This window comes from Pristis pectinata, chromosome 3, assembly GCF_009764475.1.
Source record: "Pristis pectinata isolate sPriPec2 chromosome 3, sPriPec2.1.pri, whole genome shotgun sequence".
NCBI classification, from domain to species: Eukaryota; Metazoa; Chordata; class Chondrichthyes; order Rhinopristiformes; family Pristidae; genus Pristis; species Pristis pectinata.
The window spans coordinates 77,379,051-77,397,784 of record NC_067407.1 but is presented as its reverse complement, the minus strand read 5'-3'; the positions used below and the strand labels follow the sequence as shown (position 1 = coordinate 77,397,784).

Below are 18,734 nucleotides of genomic sequence, written 5' to 3'. Positions count from 1 at the left end.
ACTAAAAAATGACAGCTGCCAAAGAATGAATTGAAGTAAAATACTGCAATCTTCCTGGCACCATTGGAAGCATCTCTCATTTAGAACCAAAAAGTGTAGACACTTTTTAAAAAAAATAGATCAAATAAACCCCCCAACTTTATGCAGAAACTTATTTTTATTAATAATGCTGCTTAACCCAATGCAAAACATGCACAAAATTTTTATTCTTCCAGCAAAACATACAAAAATGAAATTTTACTTAGCATGCAACTCAGTGAACACAAATGCCCTAACTTCGTTTTTCTGAAGCCCCAGAACAGTCAAGTGCTTTTTCTGGAATAATGAACAGTAACAACTGAATTTGTTTTCCCCACCAATTTGAATTGTGACAGATTATAAAGTAATTGTGGAAAAACAAATCAATAAAAGTATGAAAAATCTTTTCCAGGAAAAACAAAGTTAAAGATTTAAAAATATACCATCATTTCCAACATTTGATGTCTTTGTAAAGAACTCCAGTGGTTGTGCACATTTGGGATCGAGTTTTTCCCTCATGTAACACTACAGGAACAAAAACCTATTAACCCAAATTTCAATACACTCTCCTTAAACCTGGGGATTTAAAGCCAATTACCAACTTTCAATCAAAATTAATTTAATTGCCACTTCAGGTTAAGTAGGAGCAAGCTTAGCTTAAGAAAAATCTAAGAGTTATCTGAAAGAATACAAATGGCAACAAGAGAACCAAACTATTGCTCCTAATCAGCAAACCTATACTTTACAACAAGTTACTGGTGCATCTGGGATTCATTTGTGACCAGAAAATTGAAGTACATAAAACAACGCAATATATTAAATTCAAACAGAAGGTATATTTTTCATCTAAAAACTATTGGGATCACCATAGCAGCTCAAGCCTTGAATACTGAAGTCCCTATCGAGTTTCAAACACAAAGATGAAGGCAGGCTTAAAGGTTTCTGAAATTCCTTTAAATACATTATTAGAAAATCACAACTTTTTGTCTCTAGATACAGCTTACAAGTCTCAGTCTAATCATTTCCTTACTTTACCAAAGAATGACAGTAACTGAATTATTGAACTATTCCCTTGAATCATGTTGCAACTCCATGATCATTGCTGCAAATTATTAAATATATCCAACTGATGTATTAAGTAGCCTTAAGTGAAAAATTGCTTGGTTACATTATCAAACATTGATTGCCAATAACAGAACAAAACCCTGTTTTCTTCACTTATCCTCTCAGGAAGCATCAACTCTGTACTCATTTTATTACTGCAGCACAGCCATGATCAAGGATGTTGTCTGACAATGAGCAAAACCATTTAACATCAATAGGCACTAAAGGAATGCAATAACAAATAGAAAATGCAGGCAATTTAAAAGAAGTACAAATGAGGGCGGGGGGGTGGGGGTGGGAAGAACACGTGTAAAGTTTCACTTTACTCATTTCCAGAAACTGCCATCTTTAAATTCCAGCTAATACTAAAAGAAAAGATTCATTCATTCAGAGTTCCTGTAGTGGTGGTGGGGGGGGTTGCAGTAATTATGGAGTCTGCCTCTTCTGGATTCTGAACAAACAGGGTACTTTGAACTATATTGTATTATGCCAATGGAGTCAAGAGCATGAAATATTGGAGATCCAATGGGATTTCTCCCACTGACAAGATCTGTTGACAATGTCAAATCAAACAGGTCAGCTGCAATTTAAATATTTGAACTGCAGCCTTTGGCAATGGCTATACACTTCTATGAACATCAGAATCTGAAAGGACAAAAGTTACAGATTAATAAAAAACAAAACAGAAATAAACAGGTACTTCTTGGGTTGGCAGACTATTACTACAATCAGAGTTTAAGCCCCCATTTATTCAATTATTGAAATGATTTGGCTGAGAGGACTGAATATAACAATTGCTATGATACAAAACTAATACAATCAAAATTGTGTAGCATGGAAACAGGCCATCTGACCCAAATCATCCACACCAACCAGTGGACACTTCCATGTTAATCCCATTGCCCAGCACGAAACCATAGCCCTATGCCCAAGCAATCCAAGTGCTCATCTAGACACTTAAATGGTAATAGTAAGTCAGCTTCAACCATCCTCAGGCAGTACATTCCAGACACTTAACCACTTTCTGGGTGAAGATGGTTCTGCTCATCCCTCTAAATCTCTTCCCCCTTACCCAAAATCCATGTCCTCTAGTTTTACTCAAGTCTGATATAGGGATATGTTTCCTGCAGTCTACCCTACCTCTACCCCTACCCCTCAATCACATCCCCTCTTAACCTCCTCCACTCCAAGGAGAACAGACCTAGCTTTTCCAGCTTTTCCTCGTTACTGAACTGCTCCATCCCCAGCAATATCCTGGTGAATCTCCTCTGCACCCACTCCAGCATCATCACAACCTTTCTATAGCACGGTGTCCAGAATTGCACACAGTACTCCAACTGGAGGTCTGATCAATGTTTTATGAAGTTGGGGCATATCCTCCTGTATTCAATGCCCCGACTAATAAAGGGTGTGTGTGTGTAAAATTTAAGTTAAAAGAAACCTGGACATCCTTGTACTCTAGTCACTGATGTTGCAGGCAATATGCATCTTGGCCTTTATTGGAAGAGGATTTAAGTATAAAAATAAAGATGTCTTACTGCAGTTATGTATTGTCATGATGAGCCTACACCTGGAATATTGTATACAATTTTAATCTCCTTACCTGAAAAAAATTACTTATAGGAGTACAGGAAAAATTCACCAGGCTGGTTTCTATGACGACAAACCTGTCACAAGAAATTATACTTCCAATTTAATAGAAGGAATTTCAGCTGGAAGATCAAACTGAGAAGCCGGCATTCGCTTCCTTGAAGCAAAGAGGAGATTTTCCGAAGTGTACACTGCAGGCATAGATAGGGGTAAACAGGGAGAAATAGCTGTCATTAGCAGATGAAAAGTGATGGGCAAAAAAATATAAAAGGAGATGCAAGAAAAAGAAACTATTACTAAAACATAATTGTTATGACCTGGAAATCACCACCTATACTAGGGCTTTTAAAAGGGAACTGGATAGGGACCGCAAGGAAAATTATTTGTAGATCTATGAGGAAAGAGCAGGGGAAATGGAGACTGGACTGCTCTATGAAGAGCTGGCATGAAATTGATGCAGCGAATAGCATCATGCTGTTCTATAACAATTTCATAGCAAATAACAAAGAATTAAAAAATTGGAGTACAAGATATCAGTGCAACTGTGCAAAGTTTTGGCAATACTACTCCTGGAATATTGTGCAGTTTGCACTATCTACATACTCCATACCTACCTTAGAGATTGCATAATGGTAGTTCACTAGGACAGTGAATGCCAAGAGGCTGTTTCTTCTGGCCAGCAAATCCAGAATTAGGAGGTCATTAAAATTCAATGTACAGGAAGAAAGCTGTCAGCCAATTATGCCCACACCAACCAATAATGAAATCAATGCTAATCCTTCTTTCCATTTGCAGCTTTGAAGGTTCAAGCACATCAAATGTTCTAATTCCTGTGTTTAGAACTTCAAGCATCCTCTTTAATAGCAAATTCCAGATCTCTTATTTCTCCAAGAGAAAACTTTTCCCTTCATTTACCTCAAATCCACACAGGAATTTTGGACCACCGTGGATCAAATACCTCACAGCCCGTTTTTATAAAATAATAAGATTAGTGAATCTTTTCAATTTTCTCTCTTGCCTTGATAACAATCTTTATAAATTCCCACTGTACCCTCACTTCCTGTGGTAGCCACAATATATGCAAATTTTACATGGTCCCATTATGGGCTCCACGCAAATTTTATGCCCCAGCCAACACCATCATCCTATTTGCCACTTATCTACCTGGCCTGATACCTTCAGGAATTTGTGAACATGGACTCCTAGGCCACTCTATTCCTTAACCTTCAGCCTACCATTTTATTAACACTTCACCTTACCAAGTTTGCGCTCCTGAAAGGATCTCTTCCAGTCCAAATTCAATTTGTCATTTCTCTGCCCACTAATATCCCCTACAGTCGATACTTTCCCTCCCCTACACCCCCAGTATCAACCACAGCCACTTTTGAACTATCACTGTAGGTGCTATAGGCAGGATAGAGGTGACAGAAAGAGAGAAGGGGGAATTGCATTTCTGATTGAGAACATCACAGCAGTAGTCAGATGAAATTACCAAGATCATCCAGTGATCCTTCATGGATGGAGTGAGAAATATGATCACCTTGTTGGGATTCTACTATAAGCCCCATAAGTCAGTGGAACTTAGAGGAACAAATATGTAGGAAGATTGCAGAAAGTTGTGAGAATGATAGGATTGTCATAGTGGGGGGATTTTAATTTTCCTAATATAAACTGGGACTGCCACAGTTCTGAGGGCTTGGATGGGTGGAATTTGTTAAGTGTGTTCAGGAAAGTTTCCTCAGGCAATATACAAAAGGCCCTACTGGGAAGAGGGCAAAACTTGACCTACTCTTGGGAAATAGGGCAGGGCAAGTGACTGAGGTGTCAGTGGGGGAAAATTACTTTGCAACCAGTGACCATAGTCCTATTAGTTTTAAATTACTCATGGAAAGGGACAGATCTCATCCACAAGTTCTAAATTTGGGCAAGGCAAATTTTGACAATATTAGACAGGATCTTGCAAAAGTTGATTGGAGTAGGTTGTTTGTGGGAAAAGGGATATCCAGTAAGTGGGAGGCTTTTAAAAGTGAGATAATGAAAGTTCAAGCCCTGCATGGTCCTGTTAGAGTGAATGGCAAGGTTGTGCAGGATGAGGGAACCCTGGAAGACAAGGGATACTGAGGCTGTGGTCAGGAAAAGGAGGCATGGGTCAGGTACAGACAGCTGAAATCAAATGGTTGAGGCAGGTACATGGACAGGAAAGGTTTAGAGGGATATGGGCAAAATGCAAGCAAATGGAACTAGCTTAGATAGGCATCTTGGTTAGCATAGACCAGTTGGACCAAAGGGTCTGTTTCTGTGCTGTATGACTATGACCATCTGCTAATTTCATAATTACATTCTCTACATTTAAACCCAGATCATTGATACATACAACAAAAAGTAACACAGTAATGAACACTGCTCAACCCAACTCCAAGCATCCTTCCATTGCTAAATACCCAAGCATTATCTTTGCTTCTAACCTCTTGGATCCAGCTTTTAATTTCCATATATTTTTACTTACCATGTCAAACATCGCTTCAAACCAATGCTGCTACATCAAATATGCTCCTTGCTAACTCCTCAAAAAATTCAAAGTGGTTGGTTGGATACTACCTTTCCTTAATAAATCCATGCAGACTGTCACTCAGTTTGTGCCTTTCTAACTGATTAAACAGTCCTGCAGAATTCATGTCCATTAATTGTTCACCAACATTAGCATCACTGGCCTACAACTACTTAATCTAACCCCCTTATCCCTTTTATTTTGAAAAAGATCCAGGATAAAGAATCATGCATCGAGAACCTAGAAAGGGAGAAATTTCTTTAGTCAGAGGTTGTAGAACTTTACTCCCCCTTGAGGTAGGAAATTCTAAATATATTCAGTTGTTGCTTGCATTCAAAACAAAGCTAAACAGATTTTCAGACAGTTAAGTCAATGGCAAGTTGTCAGGAAGATGGACCCCAGGTCAAGATCTGCCACAATCTTACTGAACAGTGCAGCAGTCTTAGGAGTCCTGTGCCTACACCCATTCTTGTTTATGTCTTTGAAGTTCCAGGAAACATTCACCGTAATAAAACAGTACATGCCAAACAATAGTTAAACTACTCAAAATATTCTTTTCAGAAATTTGCAAATTAAATCCTAGATATCAAGTAACCAAAGCCTTGTATTACCAATTTATTAAATGCTTTTGAAGCACAGTATTACACGAATAGCCAAGACACTAAAAAATTCCTTAACTTTCTCCATGTCTACCAAGCTGCATGCAAAACTCTCATTTAACTTAAAGGGCTTCATCCCATCCTTGAATTCCACTGTAACTCTGGTTTCTTGTACATTAAACTCATCTGCTCAGTGCACATCACTCCGTCACATAGCTCTTCTTTCTGAAGTTGCTTCTCCAACCTCATATGTCCCTGCCTTTTAGTCATCAACTTTGGCTCAGTGATAATGCTCTTATCCAACCGACAGAAACCTAGTTTCAGATCCCACAACAGAGACCGAAGCATATAATCCAGCTGATACCCAAGTGCAAAACTACATTGTATTTCACTCTCTGAAGTGGTATCTTTTAGCTGTTAAACAAAAGCACTATACAAAACCCCAGGTAGACATTACAAGTAATGGTAATAAGTATTAGCCAATGAAACAGTAATCATATATTTAACTTACTGTTGTATGCAGGGCCTTGCTGTGTACTAGCAAGTCTTTTTCCCCCAAAACAATGACCAAATTTCAAAACCAAGTAATAGAGGCCCTAAGCTCTATTGCAAGCCCCATCTTAAATCCTCTCTTCAAACAAGCCGTCACAATTCCTAATCCTGCAATAAAAAAAAGGATACACAAACTGCCGGTTTGTTCCAACCATTTCTCTGTATGAAGTGGATTGCACAACAATCTGTTGCCATTGCAACACTTTCTTCACTAACTTTAGTACTTTATACTGGTTTACTTTCTATATTTTATGTCAACGGAAGCAAGCTAAATACAGACTTGGAAACAGATATTCTAAACAGTTTCTTAAAAATACAGAGTAGATAAAATAACATTATAAAAGGATGTTATGTAGTGGGTCAGTAAGTGGCAGGCAACTTGATACTGCTGAGTAAAATAATTCACAGAAAGAACTAAGGTTATTAAATGCAACAATGGTAAACTTGAACAGTAATAGATAATTCACTATTGTCTGTTACTCAGAAATGAAGCTCTTATGCTCACTTCCAAGATTCTTAATGAGTACCCACATGCAATTCCAATCACCCAACCACAAGAAAGATACCATGTTCTGTTATGCACCAGGAATGACTCCCAAATAATTAAAATTACAGTGGCATGCAGAAGTTTGGGCATCCCTGGTCAAAATTTCTGTTACTGTGAATAGCTAAGCAAGTAAAAGATGACCTGATTTCCAAAAGGCATAAAGTTAATGACCACACATTTCTTTAATATTTTAAGCAAGATTACTTTATTTCCATCTTTTACATTTCAAAATAACAAAAAAGGAAAAGGGCCCAAAGCAAAAGTTTGGGCACCCTGCATGGTCAGTACTCAGTAACACCCCCTTTGACAAGTTCTCTCCAAACTCTCCTGCGTCCTCAGCACAAAATTCAGCATCAGAAGTCTGCAAAGAAACAGCCTGATGCATTTTGGAAACAAGTTCTGTGGACTGATGAAGTTAAAATAGAACTTTTTGGCCACAACGAGCAAAGGTACGTTTGGAGAAAAACGGGTGCAGAATTTCATGAAAAGAACACCTCTCCAACTCTTAAGCACAGGGGTGGATTGATCATGCTTTGGGATGTGTTGCAGCCAGTGGCACAGGGAACATTTCACTGGTAGAGGGAAGAATGAATTCAATTAAATACCAGCAAATTCTGCAAGCAAACATCACACCATCTGTAAAAAAAAAAGCAGAAGATGAAAAGAGGATGGCTTCTACAACAGGATAACGATCCTAAACACCTCAAAATCCACAGAGGACTACCTCAAGAGGCACAAGCTGAAGGTTTTGCCATGGCCCTCACAGTCCCCCGACATCATGGAAAATCTGTGGACAGACCTCAAAAGAGCAGTGCATGCAAGATGGCCCAAGAATCTCACAGAACTAGAAGTCTTTTGCAAGGAAGAATGGGTGAAAATCCACATAACAAGAATTGAAAGACTCTTAGCTGGCTACAGAAAGCATTTACAAGCTATGATACTTGCCAAAGGGGGTGTTACTAAGTACTGATTATGCAGGGTGCCCAAACTTTTGCTTCGGGCCCTTTTGTTATTTTGAAACTGTAAAAGATGGAAATAAAGTAATCTCGCTTAAAATATTAAAGTAGTGTGTCATCTTTAACTTTATGCCTTTTGGAAATCAGGTCATCTTTTACTCACTTAGCTATTCACAGTAACAGAAATTTTGACCAGGGGTGCCCAAACTTTTGCATGCCACTGTAATTGAACTCAAAAAACCACAGCAATTCAAAAACCTTAATGAGAATTTCCACTGATGCAGAACCAGTCTGTTAAAACAAGAGGGGAAGTTACAATACAAAATTTGTAGGCAGTTAATACAAACCTGCATGTGCTACCAGTCTGTCCATATGTCTGTCCTGAAAAAGTTTAGTCATAGAATCTACAATGCAACCATGTGACGTCATCAGTTAGAGCTATTTCCACACAAGTACCACAGGGCATTTGTCACTCCTGATGTCAGAACCAACTCCCTGAAAGTGGTGTCACTAGTAACAAGGTGGTGAAAGTGTTTGGCATCCTGGCCTTCATCAGTCAGGGCACTGAGTTCATTCCAGAAAAAAGTCATGAGAATGTTGGCAGTACTTGAGGGCCTGAGTTATAAGGAGAGGATGGGCAGGCTAGAACTTTATTCATTGATGCGTAGGAGACAGAGGGATGGCCTTACAGAGATGTACAAAATCTTGAGGGGCACAGATAGGGTTTCTGTGCTCTATAACTAAGATTTTAACAGGTATCTATCATCTTTGATTGTTTCAGCCAAAATAAACATTCAAAATTCAGCATTCCAGGAGTTTCCTTAGGAATGTGGAGACATGATTTGTTTGCCTGCACTACACTTTCTGTAACTGTAACACTTTATTCTGCATTCTGTTATTGCTTTCCCTTGTACTACCTCAATGCACTGATGCAATGAAATGATCTGTATGGATGGCAGGCAAAACAGTCTTTCCACTGTACCTTGGTACATGTGACAATAATAAACCAATTATGAAAATGCCACTAACAACTTCACATTGTTACAAGTCAATAAGCACAGTAGAACTGGAAGTTAGGAGATCCTAGAAGGGTTTAAATTGCAAAGAAAACAAGAGAAAACAAAAAGGAAAATTTCTGTAAAAGAGTGGAAGGCAGGAGAAAAGCTTTTCTACTCACCAATTTCTCTTAATATCTGAAATTTGATTAAGTTGCCACTTAATTTTTAAATTCCTGAAGATACAACTATAATTTGGCTAATCGCTTCTCTTGATATGATCCTTACAAATCAGACATCATTGCAGTAAACTGATGCTGGACTCATCCAAATTATCATTTCCATGTTATAGTTTGCTAAACTGGAGAACACCAGATAGGAGGTGTATCCAGGATTCCATACAAATGTACCAAATGATAAATAGACCCTGACCACCATCACAGTACAATGCCATTTCCTAGCTTCCCATTTTATCCAATAATTATTTTGAATGGATCAGCTGCATCCTTCAAGAGACAAGACAGAGAATTTAACTTATTTTGCATAATTTCTAGTAAGCCACAAATTAGTTTACATTAATGTTCATACCATATCATTGATAAAAAGTAAACACAAATGCCATGTCAGAGTTCACTGCTCAATAACTAAGCTTCAATTAAGTCAAAAACATTGTTAATCTATACATATTCAAAATAATATTGAATTATCTGTACATCTTGCTTCAAGTATCTAATCTACATCACTTTTCAATGGAAGTCAAGCACTGCCTCATGGGAAGTTACTCAGGTAGGTTATCAGAAAATAAATATGCATCTTCTAATAGACACTTCAACAGCATTAGCAGGGTCCTACAAAGGAAACACAAGTTAGACCAGGTTGAAAGCAGAGTGCATTCCCCAAGAACACTGCCATTTCAATAACAACTGCAATAAGACAAGAAACGCTCCAATTTTAAGCTGCTAAGCCACATCATTTTACGGCATGGTAGCGTAGCACTTAGCGCGTCGCTATTACAGCACCAGCGATCGGAGTTCGATTCCCGTCGCTGTCTGTAAGGAGTTTGTACATTCTCCCGTGTCTGCGTGGGTTTCCTCCGGGTGCTCTGGTTTCCTCCCACATTCTAAAAGACGTAAGGGTAGGTCAATTTGGGCTTAAAATGGGCGGTGTGGACTCATTGGGCCGGAAGGGCCTGTTACCACGCTGTAAATAAAATTTAAAACCTAATTTAATACCTGTTGCTGGCAGTTCTGCAGAGTACCACCAGCAAAACACTCTTCACAGGTCAGCTCATTTCCATCTCCCCTGCCTACCCATCAAAACATTGATGTCAGAGACAAGTTAACACTCTGCTGAGTTCAGTGAAACTCCGATATAAAAAGAGGGCAGTTGGCTGGCGTTAGTAGGGTGACCACATTCATTTGAATGGGGTCATAAACACTGATTAAAAAGGTAAGTGGCTTAGTTTACTTTAATTGATTTCTAGTTTGTTTATAAAAACATTAAATAAAATTCAATTGTTTAAATCTACCTGAACAGGTCTTAAACACGTCTATGAAACATTTATTAAAGGAGTTTACAAAAGCATTTGGCAACAGCAACCTGTCAAAAGTCCATCTGTTCATTCTGGACAGGCCTCAGAATCCACAAACTAACACCAAGTCAGTGCTCGCAATTTGCTTCACCTTGCAGGACAGCCACAGAATTGAGATCTCCATATCAATTGATTCTACAGAAGGCAAATGTGGACATGGGTAAAAATAAATGTTGTGAGCAGGATGGAGCACAATCCAAATAACCATTTCTGTTGAATTGTACTTGAGGAATTTTAAAACAATGATTCTGCAAATTTTGGATAGCAGCAGAGGTGCAAAGATGATCCCTGGATAAAAGGGCAATAAAAAAAATTTTCTTTTGGACTGCATCTATACAAAGACCCAATAATTGTTGCATGTGTGATGCCCCCTAGATATTACACACCCCCATGGATAGTTCAGAACAAGGACAACTCAATTACCAAGATATCGGTAATTTTGATCCAAAATTAACCGTTGTAACCCAAGGAAGTTTTTAAATAAGAAAGTAGCCAAAAATTCAACTAGAGTGTTATTCCACTTAACTGGCTAACTGCCAGCTATAAATGACCATTCACATTCCTTGGATTATCACTCCCAACAAATAGGGTGATTGATGGCAAAAATATAGCTTGTTAAATGTCAAGGCTATTAAAGTGTTGTACAAGAGGCCAAACTATGAATATTACTTTGCTTCAAATTTTTACTACGTTCATGTAAGCAGTTAGCTGTAGAGAAGTGCAGTAGCTTCATTTATCACTTTCCATTATCATTCCAAATTTTCTTGATAGCCTCACTCAGATCTTAAAAAATATAGGCATAATACCAAAGACTATTTGGAAGTCGCACAAACAACTTTCAGTTCAATCAACAACACAGTTGTCAACTGCAGGCCAAATGAATTGAGTAAAGGAAATGGCTGAAAGGGTCAAGATTGTAAAGATGGTTCAAATTCATCTACAAGATTTAGGAACCACTGACAAGGTTAGCATTTATTACCTACTGCTAATGATTCTTAAGGTGCAAATGGTGACCTCTTCACTGCAGTTAAGGCAATGTTGATGGGCAGAGAATGTCAAAATTTAGGTGGATGTGTTCCTAAGAAACAATTTGTATTGCTATTATGCTGTAACATAAAGTAGTGTCACCTGTGCAGTCATGAAATGGGAATTGAAAACATATTTACTTCCCCTCTTCCCACCCCCCCCCCCACATAAATTCTGTAGGTAGTGATTTGTGAATTCTGTTAAGGGCGAATATCCATTACCCAAACTGCCATAATGCAAGTATTACGAATTATGTGCAAGTTGCAGGGCAAATGTTACTCCCATTCACCTTCTGGCCTTTTGTTATATGGGTTTTGGAGATGTTAGTAGTCTCCATGAATATTGGCAGTGCATTTTAAAGATGTTACACAGCAACAAAGCGCCAGTGGTGGAGGAAGCAAATATTTAGACTGAGTACCAATCAAGCAGGCTACTTTGTCCTGGATGCTGTTGGGCTTCAGGTGTCATTGGAGCACTTATCCAGGTAAGCAGACATATTCCATTAAACTCTATATGCACATTGCAGATGGCAAAAAGATTTGGAGTCGGGATACAAGACAGGCAGCAGTAAATCAAGTGTCAATTCCATTTGACTTCAGGTTTTACAAGGGCTTGATCCCAAAAATCAAATCACACCACGGCAGAGAAGATAGATTCAAGCACATCCACCTCCCACATCCCAAAGACACGCTGGTTGGTAGGCTAATTGGTTACTGTAAATCACACCTAGTGTAGGTGGATGGTAAGAGAATCATGGAATTGATGAGTATGCAAGATAGAATAGGTTACATGTAATAAATGGGAAATGGGCCTGATGAGATTGCTCCAAGAGCCAGGAGAGACTTGATAGACTGAAAGGCATCCTATGTTTTAAGAATATTTGAATAAATGCTGCCTTGATTTCAAGGGCAGTGACTCTCACGTAACATTCTGACTAGCCAGATAGTCCTGGCAAAATGCAAGCTGAGCTTCAGTGCATAGGTAAGAAGTAGGTGCCATTTGATAGCACTGTACTTAGCACTTTCCATCATTTTGCTGGTGATCAAGAACAGACTGATGGAGTGGTAATCAGCAGACTGCATTTGCCCTGATATTTTTGTGTAAGGAGCAAACATAGATAATTCTCCACATTGTTGTAATAGGTGTCACTGTACTGGAACAGCCTGGCTAGAAATGCAGCTAGTTCTGGAAATACAACTCTCTGGCACTACGGCCATGATGCTAACAGGTCCTGTAGCCTTTGCAGTATCTACTGTTATCAGCTGTTTATTCACTCAAATTAAATGAAGACTGGGTTTTGTGACTGTGGGGAATTGTGGGAGAAAGCTGAAACTGATCATCCACCTGGCACTTTTAGTTGGAGATAAGTTGCAAATACTTCAAACTCATCCTTGCCATTGGTGAGGTTATAGGGATTCTGGAGCCTCCCTCCATCAACCATCTACCTGTCCACCATCATTAACAACTGGACATGACACCATTGCAGAGCCTTGACCTGATCAAGTAGTTGTGGTTTCACCAAGCTATATTTGTTGCAAGCTGATTTGCACACACTTTGTTCATTTTGCACTTCCATCCATTGCATGCTGCTTGTGTTACTTGGCACAGTGTTGCAACTTTCAGGTTCATCTCTCATTTTCATCCATGTCTGGTACTGCTGCCAATGTGTCCTTCTATACTCTTCATTAAGTCAAGGTTAGTCACCTGCCTCCAGTCACAGTAGTGAGGCTGTGCCAGGCCATGAGGTTTTATGTTGTGCCTGAATACAATCCTGCAGGTGGTCCACAGACAATAATAAACCACAGCAAATACAACAAATAATACCACAGCAAAAAAAAATCCCATGTTGAAAAAGTAAATGCTGCCAGTGCTGGAAGGGGTCTGATGAAGGGCAACTGATTTAAAAATTAACTGTTTCACCACTCACCACAGATGCTACCTCCCTACTGAATATTTCAAGCACTTTGCTTTTAGATCCGATGTCGATACGCGGGCGTAACTATTTCAGCTGAGGGTCATGATTGGACTTAGAGAAGATATTTGTTTTCTTCTGCGCAAAATGAAATAACGGACTACAAAGGTGGCAAAACGAACACAAGTGCAAGATAATTCACATTCCAACTACAGTTTCAATACACTGAATAGATTGCATTTTTAATTAATACAAGTGCCTCCCTTGTTCTTTGCTAGATGGGAGAGGCCTTAGAGGACAGATCGGGGTCGGGACTCGAGTCACCTTTCTCCACCCAGGGGGAAAATGAATCAAAAGGAGCCATGTGTCTGGAAGCGATTGCATAACATTTTGCTGCTGGAATGCCGGACGGAAGAGAGGGGAAGAGCAAGGCAGCGAGTCAACGGGCGGTGAAAGGGCGCGAACCCGCCACTCGGGCCAGGGGCAGAGTGGTGACAGAACCCGACCCAGATGAACTTTTAATAACCGTGGCAGGCGATGCTCCCCCTGCACATGGGGCGGCGGTGACGTCGGGTTTAAAAGCGAGCGCAGCCACTGTGCTGCAGAGATTGCCTCCCTCCCTCCCAGCCCCTGACACTTCGCAACCAGCCCTCCACTTTTGGCCACAATGTCGGGAGAAAGAACGCCGTGCTTCCAGGGGGGGAGGAATTGTTTACACTCACATCCTGGTCGGTGTAAAGAGAAGAATTACACACACACAGAATTAAAGCAAGATGTCGAAACATGAGACCGCGATTGCAGCCTGTCACCTGCGGGCCGCCGTACCCGCTACCGATTTAAACCGAGACGACGAGCCCCCCCCCCACCCTTCCCTCCCTCAGCGCCCCCCACGTTTAAACTTCCTTGCCCCGTTGCAAAAGCCTGGACAGCGCTGTCCCCCCCCCCACCACGCCGAAACTCACCGGCGCTCCGTCCCCGAGACCTCCGGCGCCCCAGTCGCGTTTGCTCGGATCGGTCTGCCCCTTTCAGCAGCATCTTTTTTTATATTTTGTCGCCCTCCTCCTCCCTCAGCCCGGCGCCTGGATACACCCGCTCCGAGAGCGATCCTCCGCTCCCCGCCAGAGAGACCGGCTCACCGCGCATGCGCGCTGACGGAGAACTCCGCGCCAACCGCGCCCCCCCCCGCCCCCCACGCGAGTGCGCGCGGCGCTGTTCAAATTCTCCTCCCAGTTAACGAACTTTTCAACCCTCCCCCCGGGTCCGCCGCCGCCGCCACAAGCCAGCTCCGAGAACCCGACTGGAAGAACGGGACCGTTACCTTCGGTGCTGGAATTGCCGCCGTCATCGCCGCCACCGCCACGACGACAGATACATGACCCCCTCCACTCGGCGCCCGCCGCCATCTTCTTAGAATTTAAATCCAGAACGGCACTGACGTCAAAGGTTGACAGCGGCTCTTTTTATCAGCGCGGCTCCACCGGGGCACCGCGATCTGGCGGCGGCGCCGCCGGGTCCTAGTGCCAACTGTCCCCGCTCGTCCTGCGGCTGCTGGTCAAGATTCCACGAGGTGATTGGGGGGGGGTGGAGGGAAAGGGCAAAGAACAAATGTGATCAGTTATCAGCAGAAAAGCCCATGTTAAGAACATAATTCCACGTTGACACAAATATTGCAATTCAATTGAAACAGTTTAGGCCCCCCAAAAATAGGTCAGATGAAAAATTAATAAGCTCACGATTCCCAAATGAATGAGATCTGTTCCTGTGACGAAAGTCACATGCTCTGAATACACATCATGAAGAAATATATTAAGAATCACTTATTTTTGGATCTGCGCACTGTTCCTACATGCTATGGATGCTGCAAGTCACGTTTGATGATGCCGTGTTCTCACCGCACAATCAATAATATCTTTTAAGAATGCTAAACATAATCGATCCTATGTGCTCTTTGGGCGAAATAAACTATTTTTTCCCGAAATGGTAGCATAACTACAATGAAATTCTGTTCCAGCCTTAGTTTCAAGGGATGCTATGCAAGGCTTTACTTAATCGCCTTTATTCCGTGAAAAGAAGAAAAATATTTGCTACTTCGTCCAGTTTACAGTAATGAATGGGAATCATTGTGGGTACATTCATGTGACATGCAGAGAACTTCAACATAACGGATATGGGAACTACTGACATTTCTGATTACAAGAGACAGGTTGTAAACCGATTCAAACAAATATAGCCGTGTTTATTTGCACAGTTGTGGAAATAGCTCACATTTTTCCAGTCAAAGCCAATCTCAATCCAAGTGTAGAGAAATAACACATTTGCAAGATTCTGAATCCACGAGCTCCATTTATTCTTAGATAGAGAAAAAATATAAATCAAATATAAGAAAAAGGGACAAAAGGCCAATAAGACCCTCAAGTCTGTCCATAAGAACATTGCTAATTTTGTTGCTAGCCTCAACTCTATTTTCCTACAGGATCTGCATAATATTTCATCCAAAAATTCATCTATCTCAGTCTTAATATAATACAAAGCTCTGTGTAGAGGATTGCAAAGATTTAGAACCCTTTGAAAGAAGAAATTCCTTCTCCTCTGTCTTTATCTTGAGACTCTGTTCCTTGGTTCTAGATTCACCAAGGGAATCTAGATCCACAGCATGCGAGATGAAGCAGAAAATGCTGCAAATACTCAGTAGGTCAGACAGCATCCGTGGAAATGGAACCAGTTAACCTTTCAGGTCTGTGAATCTTCATTTACCTTGTTCAGCCCCCTAGAATGTTATCTGTTTCCATAAGTTCACCTCTCATTCCTCTAAACTCTGGAAGATGTAGAGCAATCTTCTTAAGCTTTTCTTGTAAGAAAATTTGTTTTCCCCAGAATTAATTTAGTGGAACTTCACCACACTGCCTCTAAAGCAAGTATATCCTTAAACCCAGAGACTAAAACTGTGACTGAGCTCCAAGTCTCGCCAAAGTCCTTCACAGTTTTCACAGGACTTCTCCACTTTTGGGTGCTAGTTATTTTGGGGAGGGGGCAGTGGCAGGTTGATTTCTTCAGGCTTGATTTTACAATTAGCAACTTGACTGCAGCGCTTTGTGTACTAGAAGCACGGATCATGTTTTCAGGCTCAGGAATTAGTATCACTCTATTAGTAAATGGGTAGAAGGTTGCATAGAATGTGCTGATCTATGAACCCAAGGCCTGATGTTCATTCTATTCATATGAAACAATGATTTTGGAGTTTAGAAGAATGAGGGGTGATCTTATTTGATCCTAAGGGAGCTTGACAGAGTAGGTATCAAGATGTTTTCAGTAGTGAAAGTCTTGAACAAGAAGTCATAATTTAAAGGGGTTGGTTGTTTAAAACTGAGGCATATAGAAATTTCTTCTTGCAGAGGGTACTGAATCTCAGGAATTTCCTACCCCATAGAGTTGTGGAGGCTAGCTCATTAGAAGTATTTAAAGTGAAGGTAGATAAATTTTTGATGGGGGATTGAGGGCTCTGGGGAACTGGTATAGAAGAGGAGTTGAGGCCTGGGGCAGATCAGCCATGATTGTATTAAATGGCAGGGCAGGCTTGAGCAGTCAGGTCACCTATTCCTGCTCCTGTTTTCTTGTGTTCTTGTGCTTCATTAAATGCAATCGTTACAGTTATCAAATGTATAATCTGAGCATTGACAAAAAGAATTTGTTCGCACATCCATTAACTTCTAAAAGTACCCCTGGTTTAAACTGTTAGAGATAGTAGAAGAGATTCCAGGGGTTAATTCTATTTAGGTCAGTTAAACATCAGTGCAGAAAATACCCGCAAAGTTCTGCCGCCTTTGGTTTCCTGGTGCAATTATTTCCATCAACAAATCAAGACCGGCATAAGCCGGTGAAGCAATATCCACCTGAAGTATGTAATACATTTAACACAATGAAACATCCCAAAATATTTCACAGGAGCATTATTAAACAAAATTTGACAAAATTTAGAATACGCAACTAAAAACTTGGTCGGAGAGATATCGCTTAAGAAGTATTTTAAAGGAGGAGAGAGGTGGAGAAGCTTAAGGATGGAATTTCAGAACTTGCGACCTAAGTGACTGAAGTCGTGGCCACCAGTGGCAGAGCACGAGTCATAGAGTTATGCAGCATGGAAACAAGCCCTTCAGCCCAACTTGTTCATGCCAACTGAGATGTCTACCTGAGCTAGTCCCATTCGCCTGTGTTTGGCCAATATCCCTCTAGGCCTTTTCTATCCATGTATCTGTCTAAATATCTTTTAAACATTGTAATTGTGCCCGCCTCTGCAGCTCATTCCATACATCTACCACCCTCTGTGTGAAGAAGTTTCCCCTCAGGTCCCTTATAAATTTTTCCTCTCTCACCTTAAATCTATGCCCTCTAGTTTTAGACTCTCCTGCTCTGGGAAAAAGACTGTGACCATCCACCTCATCTACTCCCCTCATGATTTTATACACCTTTATAAGGTCACCACTCAACCTCTTACTCTCCAGTGAAAAAGTCTGAGCCTATCGAACATCTCCTTATAACTCATGCTGTCCAGTCCCAGTCCTTGCGAATCTTTTCCACATCCTTTCCAGCTTTAGAACATTCCTATAGCTGGGCAACCGGACCTGCACACAAAAGTAGCCAGAATTAGAGGAGCAGAGAGATCGCAGGAGGCTGGAGGTGGTTGCTGAGATAGGGAGAGGACCATGTGTTGATAGGAAATGCACAGGACTGGAAAAGACCACTTTAAGAAATATCACACCAATGACAACTTTCATACCCTCTATCAAATTACTGTCAGGTTATTCAACTCTCTCAAATGTGCTAATACAGTAAGTCCTAGCTGCCTCCTTTGAAACTATTCCATAGATTCAACGTCAGTTGCTGAAAATAGTCATATCTATTAAAATAGTTACAGTGAGACTGTTTTTCCCACCTGCATCTTCAAAGTTAAGAACCTTCCTCCCCTTTTCTCCCCATTAGGCAATTAAATTATTGTTCATCTGCAACTCAACTTCGTTCCCTTGGCATGCATAACCTTACCTAACCAAAATAGCAGAGGTGAGTCCCTCTTAATACAGTCTTTGACAATTTACTATACTGATGATGTTTTATCCTGAACGTGTCCTTTCCATACAAAAGACTAAGAGGTGTTGTAATTGAGTTGTTTAAAATGGGTAGAGGATAAATGGAAAGTATTCCTCAGATGGGGGAATCTAGCATAAAGGACTATAACCAAAAAAATTAGTAATAGACGATTCACAGGTGATGTAAGAAACACTTTGTCCCATAAAGAGCAGTG

At 40.6% G+C, this 18,734-nt stretch overlaps 1 protein-coding gene and 1 long non-coding RNA gene across 7 annotated transcripts in view; one reads left to right on the top strand and one right to left on the bottom strand.

The window, feature by feature from the left end:
• The window catches only part of atl2 (atlastin GTPase 2), a 69,850-nt gene extending 54,965 nt beyond the window's left edge, over positions 1-14,885 (bottom strand). For 4 of the 6 annotated variants that reach the window (XM_052011149.1, XM_052011146.1, XM_052011151.1 and 1 more), the window contains exon 1: positions 14,757-14,885. In XM_052011149.1, coding sequence (XP_051867109.1) covers positions 14,757-14,841 — 85 coding nt within the window. In that variant the 5' untranslated portion in view covers positions 14,842-14,885. Of the gene's footprint in view, positions 1-14,400; positions 14,587-14,756 lie in introns of those variants that run through there. The other 2 variants (XM_052011147.1, XM_052011150.1) reach the window with 1 other exon arrangement.
• On the top strand, positions 14,885-18,495 carry LOC127567934 (uncharacterized). The gene is made up of 3 exons (XR_007955959.1): positions 14,885-15,005; positions 16,064-16,172; positions 18,416-18,495. It is a non-coding gene; the product is annotated as an uncharacterized LOC127567934 (long non-coding RNA).
• Positions 18,496-18,734: the final 239 nt, after the last annotated feature.